This window comes from Mus caroli, chromosome 12, assembly GCF_900094665.2.
Source record: "Mus caroli chromosome 12, CAROLI_EIJ_v1.1, whole genome shotgun sequence".
Lineage (NCBI taxonomy): Eukaryota > Metazoa > Chordata > Mammalia > Rodentia > Muridae > Mus > Mus caroli.
This window is the reverse complement of record NC_034581.1, coordinates 86,896,777-86,909,244: the sequence shown is the minus strand read 5'-3', so window position 1 is coordinate 86,909,244 and position 12,468 is coordinate 86,896,777. Positions and strand designations below refer to the sequence as shown.

The 12,468-nt window shown below is 40.8% G+C and overlaps 1 protein-coding gene across 2 annotated transcripts in view; it reads left to right on the top strand.

Annotated features, from left to right (window-relative positions):
• The window catches only part of Sel1l (SEL1L adaptor subunit of ERAD E3 ubiquitin ligase), a 42,627-nt gene that overhangs the window by 11,991 nt on the left and 18,168 nt on the right, over positions 1 to 12,468 (top strand). Inside the window, exons 4-10 of one of the 2 annotated variants that reach the window (XM_021178763.2) lie at positions 3,302 to 3,469; positions 4,836 to 4,941; positions 5,662 to 5,824; positions 9,695 to 9,748; positions 9,836 to 9,895; positions 11,046 to 11,127; positions 11,453 to 11,607. In XM_021178763.2, the coding sequence (XP_021034422.1) occupies positions 3,302 to 3,469; positions 4,836 to 4,941; positions 5,662 to 5,824; positions 9,695 to 9,748; positions 9,836 to 9,895; positions 11,046 to 11,127; positions 11,453 to 11,607 (788 nt within the window). The remainder of the gene's footprint in view (positions 1 to 3,301; positions 3,470 to 4,835; positions 4,942 to 5,661; positions 5,825 to 9,694; positions 9,749 to 9,835; positions 9,896 to 11,045; positions 11,128 to 11,452; positions 11,608 to 12,468) is intronic. The other variant, XM_021178760.2, reaches the window with a different exon arrangement.

The following is a 12,468-nucleotide window of genomic DNA, read 5'->3' as shown; positions in this document are numbered from 1 at the left end:
TGTCAACCGAATTACTATCATTTTCCCATTCCATAGACAGGAAGTCCAAGAACAGCCAGGATCCACGCCCATTCTCCTAGAGGTAAACCCCTTATTTTCAGCTCGCACAGGTGGCAACTTTGTCATGCGCCAGAACCTCGGCTGCTACCCTTGTGGCTCTGTAACCAACCTGTGCACCAAGCTTATCACGCCTTGCCCCTTTCTCTCCTCTTCCCTAGCAGTGCTTCCCGGTGCATCTTGGTCCTGAATCCCACTTGCAGGGTCATCAGGGTACCCAAGGCTATCCCAAGGTTTGGTGATTTCCTAGAAGGAATCACAGCACTTGGCCATGACTATACAACAGAAGGATTCAGAGCAGAATCAGTGAAGGAAAGAGACATGAGCAAGACAAGCCCCTGAGGTCCTCTCCCAGGAGTGTCACATCACTGCAGTTAACAACAGACTACTAAGTTCAGGTTGCAGCACCTTTGTCAGGTAGCTTACAACTGCCTGTGACTCCAGCTTTCTTCTAATCTCAGTCGACACTGCACTCATGCACGTCATGTTCTCGAGTGCACACACACACATACACACACGTAAAAATGGACTAGAGACACACAGGCAGACATAATGTATAAGCAAAATGTTTAATTTATTTATCATTTTGGCCAAAACTGAGAGAAATTCTCAATCTGTCAATACCTAAACAATGTTACAGGTTATAGAAAAGGCAGAAAAATGCAACCAGTGTACATATGCAGGTTTAGTCAGTGTGTTTCATTTATTTGAACTGGAAGATAAGGCTTAGCTCCAGGGTTTGAGGGAACTAGTCATTTCTACTGCATACAGTCTTTGCTATGGGGAGTTGGAGCTGAAAGACACTTTTTGCCTAAATTTTCAAAGCCTCATTTCTATATAGGATCCACTGGACACCTTGCATCTCCCATGCACGGAGCACTTTCGGATGGCATGTGAGGTGCTTTCTGCCCACAGGGAAGCTCCCGAGAGACCTAGTGTCTGATGTTTTGACTGGGAACTAGCCATTTCTTCACCTTGGCCTACCATGTACCAAAACTACAGACTCCCCAGAGGAAAACTGGTGTTGAGCATAAACCACATTATACAAACAAAAGAGTCACATGGGGGGTGGGGGGAGTTTGCACTTTTTTTTTTCCAGTTTGCAAATGAAAAAGAGGAAAAGCTCAAAACTTCTAATGCCTCCTGAACTCTGGAGAGAAGGAGTTTGAAGCAATAGACAAAGAGGATTATTTCTTCACATTTGTATGCTGATTGATTATGTCCTTATAAAAACATATATTTCCCTTACAGTAAAATACAAAATACAAAGAATAATAATTCATAAACAGCATAACCAGGTTCAGAGACAGCAAGCTGCTGGGTGATACCAAGTGTTAATGCTTCTGTCTTGCTCTGGGGATGCCAGGGAAGGACCCTTCATCTAACAGAGGATTAAGAAGTCATAGGCAGTAGCTTCCAGTAGGCCCTAACTTTGATGGAAAGGTCTTCATTGCTATTGACTCAAAATATTACTCTCCCTCCAAGGGAGTCAGAAGGTTTATTCTGAGTCAGGTATAAGTGACCGGGGCCTAGAAGCATTGATTGTCCCGGCCTATAAGCAGCTACATGAAGTTTTATAGCCACAGAAAAAAAAGGAAAACTGCAAATCAATGCTTTGGTTTTTTTATCTTTGTTTTGTTTTGCTTTGCTTTGCTTTTACCAAGTGTATTGATGGGGATGTCAGGTTAGAAGAGTTAAAACAAAATGAGGAAATAGGTTATAGGTTCAGAGGCTGTCTGATGACATTTGTAGCTTTTGAGCTGGTAGAGACTAATGGTCTGCTGAATTTATGCATGCCAAAGATTTTATCTAACAGTTGAAAGGATGTTATGTAACAAGTGAGTGGATGATAAAGGGCTCTGTAGGAGACTAAGGTTAACCCAGGATAGCCTGACATTGGACCTGGGAATATTCCGGTTCTACACAGCCATAGACTTCCTTTATTCTCAAGTCGAGGTGTTCACTTTTATTATTCATATATACATATACATTCATATTCATATATACATATTATTCACATACAGGGAATGTGCTAAATAGGTTAGAGCAGTGGTTCCTAACCTTCCTAGTGCTGCGACCTTTTAATAATACAGTTCCTCATGCTGTGGTAACCCCAACCATAACATTATTTTTGTTGCTACTTCCTAACTAATTTGCTACCGTTATGAATTATAATATAAATATCTGATATGCTACCCCTGTGAAAGTGTCATTGGAGCCCCAAAGGGGTCACAGCCACAGGTTGAGAACCACTTAGTTAGAACCATATGGAAAAAAAAAGATCTGGGGAAGTGCATGCAAATCAGATGGCAGCTGTCCCTGTGCGAGTGCCCTTTCCTCACACAGCCCTGGGCACACTTGGAGCCACTGAGCAGCAAGAGCAGCGGCTCTTGCAGGAGGTGTGCCTGCATCCCTTCCAGCTGTAGAATAAGTGGCATCTGCCTGATGCAGCCATTGGAAACATTTTGTCTCTCTCAGTTTACTGAAAGTAATTTTACAGTTAGTATCTTAGGATGTAGTAGCCGTTACTAAAACTGAAAAGAAAGGAAGGATGCTCTCCAGCCTTTCAGAGAAAGGGTGTTAGCAGTCACAGCAACTGTCAGTTCTCGAACTTATTGTCTGACATGGCAGCAGCCATATTAGATAGTCTAGCCAGAGCTACCTGTGGAGAAAAACTAATAAACCCTCAGTACATATGATAAGTACCCTAATAAAATGTGCTTCACAGAGGAATGTGTAAATGATTAATTTTGCCTGGGGAAGCATTATCCCAGTGGTTAATTGAAGTTGATGTTCTCAATTCAGAAAAAGGAACAGAGATGGTTCCCTTATATCTGCCTTGGTTTTGTTCACCCTTTAGACAAGAGTTTGGGAGCTCTTTTGTTGTACTTGTTTTGATTCACTTTGCTTTGCTTTTTGAGACTCTGTAGCCCAGGCTCGTCTCTAACTCATCACAGCCTGTATGCTGGTTCACAGTAAACTTTGAACACCATGCTACTTTATCTTAAGAACTCAAAGTCTACACTAAGTCTACACTAGGTGCTTGTGAGTAGTCAGCCAAGCTTATTAAGTGGACTTGACCTCAAGTCATCTCCAATCAAATCAGCTCTGACTGTCCTCTGGCTCCCATTACAAATGGTGCAGTGTGGCTCTTTGCATCCAGAGTTTGATAGCTGAAGTTTAACACTGTTGAATCCGTAAATTACAGAGGTGTTCATATTTAGACTTTTGTTTTCTTTTCCAGTCTTGACTGCCATTGAAGGTACGGCGCACGGGGAGCCCTGCCACTTCCCTTTTCTTTTCCTGGATAAGGAGTATGATGAGTGCACCTCAGACGGGAGGGAAGATGGCAGACTGTGGTGTGCCACAACCTATGACTACAAGACAGATGAGAAGTGGGGCTTCTGCGAAAGTGCGTATTGTTCAAGTGGGGCACACCCTGTGCTTTAGGGCAGCATTTGGAAGGCATTTTCTAACTGTCCTCTTCCACATGGGCCAGTGTTACTGACAGGGTCACAGCCTTAAAGAAAGACTGTGAGCGTGTGATGCATTTATTTCAGGCTGTCACTTATGTCTCATTGATTCACAGGTACTTCTGTAAACCCTTGAGACAAGCTGTTGAACTAATTAATACAAAAGCATTTTGTCAATAATGGAAAATTAAAAGTAATCCAAAAACTACCTTACCTTAAACACTTAGAGTGAACTATGCTATGTGTATGTAACATTTGACATATGTATATTTAACCACCCTGTGTGTAAATGTTTCCCTCTTGTGGAAAGCTGTGCTTAGGGGACATAGAATGGAATACCAGATATCATTTCTAATATCACAGCATCCCTAGAAGACAGCATCAAATGTAGGCTGTCTCTAGATACAGGCCAGCGTGACTAGTTTAATATGTCAGGTTTTTCTACAAAAGGAGAATCACTTCTATACATAAATAAATACTGACCCTGCTGTCTTATGATGAGTTCTGCATTGTTTAAAATCATGCATTAAAGTAGCAAAATCATTTTTTAGAAATTCACAACAGTTGTCTAGGTTTTTCAGTGGCACATTAATCAGTATGAGACAGTAGTCAGCTGGACGTGAGCGACAGCTTGACTGATAGAGTGCTTGCCTGTCACGCACAAAACCCTGGGATTGGTCCCCAGCACCACATATACTGGATGTGGTGGCACACGCCTTAGTTGTAGCACTCTGAACACAGGAGCAAAAGCTCAATGGCCCCCTTGGTGACATAGGGAATCTGAAGCCAGGCTGGGCTACAGGAAACCCTGTTTCACAAAAAAAAAAAAAAAGAGAAAAAATTAATATACTTGAACATTGCATACTGAATTAGATCTGTTTAATAAAAGTCAGGTTTTAAGATTTTAATTGTATAATTAAATGCTTTTCTAAATGTACAACTTGTGACTTGAATATTGTGGCAGTTTTCTGTTTATTCTTCTCTAATAGTTTTTTGTTATTATTTTAGATGAATTTAGCATTTAATTTGAAATTTTAGTTGAACTGTATTTTAAACAGTCAACAGTACTAGCACAAAAATATCCTGAAAAGAAGCCTGATCTTGCTTTCTCAAAAAGAAAGGGACTTTGATGACTTTATGTTTTTTAGTCGTCTTTTGTCAGTTCAGGGCACATGTCAGCTGCTTTTAGAGTCAGTTTTGGTAGTAGTGAAAGATACTTCTCTCTGTGTCTTCCTGGGTGACGCGGTGGGTGAGCTTGGTACCGACAACTAAGACCATTCAATATATGTGTCATTTAATTGTCAGCTGAAGAAGATGCTGCCAAAAGACGACAGATGCAGGAAGCAGAGATGATCTATCAGGCCGGGATGAAGATACTGAATGGAAGCAATAGGAAGAGCCAAAAGAGGGAGTAGGTTCACCCCCCAGCACCTGCTCCTCTCAGACAGGCCTTTGCTGAAGCAGTCGTGAGACTGCGCTGCCAGAGACACAGAGATGTCTTAGTCCTGTTGCAAGAAACCTTCAAGTGGTTTTGGCAAACTTGAACTCATTAGGATGAAAAGATTATACAAATTGACCATAAGGCTGAGAAAAATGGCAATAGTAGATTAACGTTGTAGTCAGTTCTAAGACTTTAGAGTAAATACACTATTCAGATTCAAAAATAACATAAAATAATCCAAAAGAATTGTTGATTTTTGGTTTTGCTTTGAAATGTTCACCTAGAATGTAACACTCCAAAAGAATTCTAATATTTTATGTCTGCTTAATTTCTGCTGGTTTTCTTAGTCTATGTGTAGAATTAGAAAATTCTGAGTTATTTGAATATTTACCTGACATGATTATAATTTTCTACTGTAAATCTTGTTAACCTACTCATTGGATTTCTCATTCGTTGTTAGTGTAATTGGATCATTTTAAAATATTAGATATAAGGGAAACTGGCCCCTTAGCTGAATCAAACTATCCAGCATGTTTTCTACATATATAAATAACACGAGAAAGTAGAAATCATGTGTGGAAATTTATCATTATACAGTAAGGAAATTATGCTTCACTTGGTAATGAAAAATCGTGTAATGGCTGTTCTAAAATCGCTGCTGACTCTCTGTTTGATGGCTTCTGTTTAAAGAGCATATCGGTACCTTCAGAAGGCGGCAGGCATGAATCACACCAGAGCCCTGGAGAGAGTGTCCTATGCTCTCTTGTTTGGTGATTACCTCACACAGAATATCCAGGCAGCCAAAGAGATGTTTGAGAGACTGACTGAGGAAGGGTCTCCCAAAGGACAGACTGTAAGTGCGGCTCTTGGTTGTCGTTGCGGTTGGGGTTGATTTGGGGTGGAGGGCATTGTTTATGTGTATGGATGTTTTTCCTCCCTGTGTGTCTGTGCCCCACTGGTGTGCCTGGAACTCAAGGAGATCAGAAGAGGGCATCCTGTCCCCTGGAACCGGAGTTATAGATGGTTATGAGACACCTTGTGGGTGTGGGAATCAAACCAAGGTCTTCAGGAAGAGCACCCAGTGTCTTAACTATGGTCTGACTTAATCATCTCTCTAGCTCCTGCCCCTTTGTAATTTTTTTTAGCATGTATTTTAATAAAGTGTGTGTGAGAGAGAGAGTGTGTGTGTGAGAGAGAGAGTGTGTGTGTGTGTGTGTGTGTGTGTGTGTGTGTGCCTATGAGTGCCTGTGTGCACTTGAGTGCAGGAGGCAAGTAACATGAATGCTAAGAACTGAACTCAGGTCCTCTGGAAGACAGCACAAACTCTTACCTGCTGAGCCCTCTCTCCAGGCTCTCTCCAGTACCCAGCAATGGTTGATTCTAATAGCACTTGGTTCTCTGAGCCCTGACTCCTGTCAACAACTATAGAAGACTGAATGACAACATGCCATTTTACTTAATTCCTTGGATACTTATTTTCCTTCATCTAAGAAGGTTTATGGTCAATGAAGATAACTTTATAGCTACATCTTACCACAATTTCTTTTGTGTTTCTCAGTATTAAATCTATAGAGAGTGAAATATGAAGAACAATTCTACAGAGCAACAATTTTGTTTTATCTGAAATTTTTCATCATAATATTTTCCTCTAAAGTTAACCTTAATTTTTTATTATGTGTGTTAATATTTTATTAATATTAACTTTTAATTAATATTTTATTGTGTGTCTGTTAGTATATGAGTGTGTGTGCATGCATCCGTGTGTTATGGGTGCTCTAGGATGCCAGGGGACAGTACCAGATCCCTGGGATCTGGAGTTACAGGTGTTTGTAAGCATCCTGACACGGGTACAGATATCTGAACTCTGGTCCTTGTGATAGAGCAGCAAACACACCTGAGAGCTAAGCCATCCATCTCTCCAGCCCAATAGTGACATCTTTAAGAAATAAATAAACAAACAAACTGTTTGGGGACTGGAAATATAGTCAGGAAAAAGAGTATTTGCCTACCATATGCAAAGCCCTGGGTCCAGTTTCCTAGTAGTACACTACACACACACACACACACACACACACACCATCCCTCCAGCCTATGTGCCCATAATATATTCTTACAACATTGAGCTCAAAATTTTCTTCATCCTGATTTTTGTCCAGGCAAGTATCCATCACAGTATTACATTGTGGTTGTTATTTCTAACCCAGCTTTTGTCTGATTGGTTGGTTGGGTGCTTGATTTGTTTCTATGTTAGAAGTAGATGCAATTTGTCTACAGAATGTCTTGCCTGCATTTGTTCTCATCACAGCATCCATTAGTTAATTTTTCTATTACCTGTATTTCCTGTAAGCCAAATACCACAGCTAAAGTCTGGCAAACCTAAGTAACTGGTTTTAGCTAGGATACATTATAGGTGAATTGCAACACCATATTGCACAACATCCATTAATAGCACATCTTGTTATGTTATCAATTAGTAATATAGAGAATACAAAGATTGATACCTAGGCTTAAGAGTCCATCTGATGGGCGGAGGGAGAAATGGCTCAGCTGTTAAGAGCATGGCTGCTCGTCCAAAGAACCATGATTCAACTCCCAGCACACACTTCGTGGCTCACAACTGTAACTCCTTTTCTAGTGGATCCAACATCCTCTCCTGGCCTGCAAGAGGATGTATTACTGTATTACTGTATTACTCATGTGACACACAGATTCAGGCAAAGCATATATATATACACACATACATACACACACACACATATGTCCATACATACATTCTTAGGTTTTAGGTTTTAGTTTTCTCCTCTAAAATATCATTTCTCTGCCAACCTTGAGAACTTCCTGTTTCCCCCTAACCATAATTGAACGAGCCTTGTAAGACAGTCCTCTTAAGGTTTTATACTAACGGGATCATACCCATTATTTCCTGGGAGTATTTAAAGAGTCCACTGTTCTTTCTTCTCATTTTTAGTCTCATTTAAACTAAACTAGTTAAGACGCTATTGTAACTGTTCTTCTTTTGTTTCTGAAATGTTTTCCCTTCTTCAGTCAGCTTACATAAATCTATGTACACATATATATTATCCTCAGAAGCATTGATGTCTTTAAGGCAGTGTTGTTCCATTCAGACCCCACCAGGCACTCTCTCTGTGGTAATTAGTTTTAGCTGTTTCAGCAATCAGAACCCCCAAATCAGATACTTCTTGCTCTGCCAAATGAGATTGAGCCTTGTATTGCTTTCTTGCAAATGGTGACTCCTGGGCAACAGTTGACCGCCTTTGCAACCATCTCTCAGATCCTAGTCTTACATAACTGCAGGGGAGGCTGAGATGCGGGTGAGCGTCATAGACTAATGCTCTCTCCTATCCTCTGCCACTCTGCCCTTATCACTTGCGTAATGCGACTGACCAACTGCAACCTGCTGCTTCTTTATTTATACACGTTTCACCAAACAGAGTCAGACTGATGAGTATCCAAGAAGTACAGATTATGTGTTCAATTTTTTCATTACACATCACATGTAATTAGAAAATACAAACAGAACAAGTTTTATTATCAACCCTATAACTCCAATTTAGACTCTAAAAACTGTCTCCTCTAAAGGACACAGATTCATTTATATGACAGCCTGCTTTTAGGTTGGCAGTGTTTGCAGTTTGAAAGCACTCCAAACAGAAAATTATGAGCGGGTCTTTTTATGACCAGCAAATACTAATCCCTAACTTCTTTTACAGTTTGTTTCATTATCTACACTATAAAGTAGGGAGAGTTTATTTCCGTCAACCTATCTTATTTACTGCGGGTTATTCCTCCAGGGGTGTACCTTGTCCCACCCCATCTTTAGACTACACTTTCAGAGAGCTCTAAGGGTATTGTAGGAGGAGTCTGTGAACCTGTAACCTATTCTCCTGGCCAGTCAGACTTTGTTATTGTCTCTGTTTACCCTGCTACAACTATACTGTTAGAGTTTGCTGGGGCAGACACCCCAAGAAGGTTCCTGAAGTAATGGCCTCTTCTAGCTCTGTGCTTATCTGTGCTTAATGATCTCCAGGGCATAAAGAAGACTTCCAGATAGTAGCCAAATAAAGTTAATTTTAAAATTTTCCTAAAAAAGACTTAGACATCATTTTCCCAGGAAAGGACAGAAAATGAATCAATGCAGAAAGTCCCCAGCAACACACAGAGACCAAAACCTAAAAGTTAGAGACAGAAGGACAGCGGTCGGTCGCCGTGGTCGGCTCAGCTTTGCTGGAACTGTTTCAAGCAACTGTGCTGGCTTCATGATGCCATTTCCAGTGGATATGGCTGCCACTTAACCACTTAGTGTTTCTTCATTCCTGAGATTGCTTGGACACTATTGTCTTGGGAGACTTTTGTCCTCCCTGCAGAGAAAGAAATATGTTGATAGAATGTCACAAAAGGTGTTTTGTTTTCATAATGGCTAAAACAAATGAAGTACAAACCATGTTTAAATGCGGCTGACTTTGTTTTTCTAGTTAATACCTTCTTAACTTTCCTTTAACCTTCCAACTCAGCTTGAGTTGTTTAAAGTTGCACTTAGCAGTGTGGTTTATAAAAGGTTGAATGTATTGCTCCATCTCTTTAACTGAACCATCCTGCCTAGTTGTCCTCAAATCTTCATATTTAAAGATCTTTGACTCTTGTCAGTGTGTAAATTGTATGTGTCTTCACCAGAGTAACATATTGACTTCTCCTTTTACCCCAGGGTCTTGGCTTTCTCTACGCTTCTGGGCTTGGTGTTAATTCAAGTCAGGCAAAGGTAATGTTATTGAAGTCTTCCTGCACATTAAATTTGGAATTGAATCAGCACTGGCCTGTGCTCATTTGTGTATCTGATTTTTCACAGGCTCTTGTATATTATACTTTCGGAGCTCTTGGAGGCAACCTGATAGCCCATATGATTTTGGTAAGTGTGAACTTTAATCTAAGACTACTTGCATTAAATGGTAAAATGTATGTTTTTCAGTAGCTGTAAGTTTCCTAGCCTTGCTGTGAGATTCTCTTATGATCAAATATTCAGTTGAACATCTACCAGATTCTTGTTAATGGTTATAACACATTGAATCTACATGGGATAAAAATGTATGTAAATTGGAATTATTTATCAGAAGTATTTTTTTGATTAGATCATCCTAGATTTTGCATTTAAATTGATGTCCCTCTATCCAAAAGCTGTCCTAATAATGGACACTTACCAGTACCTGTGTATAAGCTGATAGCATTGACCTCTTATGTTGCTTAGTGATGCAGACCTTTCCACCAAAATCTTTTTGGGCTAAGTGGCTTAAGTTTCTTACACACTCACTTTGGGATAGGTCACATGACATGTGGTGCACGATGGGTACTATGTTTTTAAATGAGTATAAGTTCCTTGTTAGCAGGAATGTCCCGGTTGGACTGAATGGCCATAAAACTGAAAGTAGGAAACCTGTCCAACACACGAAGGGCTCTCCACACTTGGTTACTGACAGCACTGACAAGGATAGTCCAGCCAGCTGCGTAAACCATAGATAATTTCAAGAATAATTATTGAGTGATCATCAGGATCAGATTGTCTACCTTGGGTAGACAAAGATAGCCTACAGAGTAGACTGCTGGGAGCTGATACACAGGGCAGAAAGGAATCCAGCAAAATAGCACAACTGATTCCAGACAGCTCCTTCCTGCTTCCTGTTCTGGATAATCAATCGCCCCTCCCTCATTATTCTGTGGTCATTTGTTACTAGTGTGACTGTACCTGCTTCCAGTACACATTTCCTCAGTTGGCCAGTTTATGGTTTTGAATTGGTACACTCACCTCATTCTCACTGAGATTAAGTCTACAACAGGGTTGCCGTTGGTTCTGTGTGGAAATTGGTGAGGACTACGTCTATGCCTCACTCCTGAAGCTCACGGCACTCATCTAGTCGCTCTAGGAAGGTTCTTTTCTCGTGCTTAGCTATAGACTGCTTGTTGGAGTATGTGGGTCAGAGAACTGCAGAATCAGATTATGAGTGTGTGTGGTTGGCTCTACAGAAACTGGTGGTGGTGTAGTCTCACCCCAAGGTGTCTTACAGGGTTACCGCTACTGGGCTGGCATCGGAGTCCTCCAGAGTTGTGAATCGGCACTGACCCATTATCGTCTTGTTGCTAATCATGGTACCTGTTTTATTTTTCTCTTTCACCCTGTAGGGGAAAATAATGCAATTAATTTTAAATGTATATGTTTTGGTTGTAGTAGTTTAAATACTGAAAATGACTCTTCTAAGTGGGCTTTTAACGGTTTATCAAGAAACACATTTCTTTTACTTTTTATTCTTAAATGTTTCATAGTGGGAATCTAATTTGTTAATGTCTTATTATGCTGCCACCTGCTGACTACTACAGAAGTATTGCCATCAGCACCATGTCTGTCAGTGCCTGCCACTGTCCTGGACCTGCTCCTCGGTTTCATCTCATTCCCCTATTTGTCCTTCTCCATCAGTTGCTAGTGATATCTCCCTAACTGGAGGCTCTGTAGTCCAGAGAATACGGCTGCCTGATGAAGTGGAAAACCCAGGGATGAACAGTGGGATGCTGGAAGAAGACTTGATTCAGTATTACCAGTTCCTAGCTGAGAAGGGTGATGTCCAAGCACAGGTGTGTGTGCTTCAGGGAATGTCTTACTGCACTGTCTACTTAACCCAGGAAGGGAGGGCAGGCACCCACAGCTGTAAGGAATACTTGTCTTTGCTCTGGGCAGTTATTAGGTCTGTTTTAGAACCACCAGTGGATCCTGTACCAAAGAATATCCTACACTCTCAGCACCTTTTTCCCTATTAAAATGGCAGTTATTTGGGATATATAGAAATAAGTAATATGTACTAAGAATGGTTTTAGGGCTCACAGAAGGTAGTATTAAATTAAAACTGTAATGACTGTTACTCATGGAAGTTAGAGTGCAACTGCCTTGTCTACTTTTCCGGGGTGTATTTTGCTTTACGCGGTCTCTCTTACTTGCTGTCTGATTACCTTCCCTTTCCTCTGCGTTCTTGACCTTGATTTTGATGCCTTCCACTGTTACCTCCTCTGTCCGTGAACACAATGGCCAGGCTTTCCTTGTGTTCCCTAGAGATTACCACTCAGCTCTGCCTCCCAAGTCTACTGGGTAACATGATACCGTTCCCCAGGTGACTCGGAGACTTCACAGTATGCTTAGCAGTGTCTGATTCTGCATGCTCTTGTGACTCCCACGTTTCCTTTTATTCAGCACATACTAGTTTAAACTAGTTTTATTCAGCACATACTAGTTTAAACTTATGCAGATTGGTCTTTCCTCTTGTTTTCATTTCTTCCTTTCTAAGCTTCTCAGATATGTATGTTTGTTGGCTTAAGAGCATCCTTTACTATTTCCTTTAGAGCATGTTCACTGAATTCCGCATCATTTGTCTAAAAGCCTTTTAGGGAAGCAGGCTGAGGAGCCAGTAGATAAGGCTGCAGAGGTGTGAGGAGCAGAGCTCA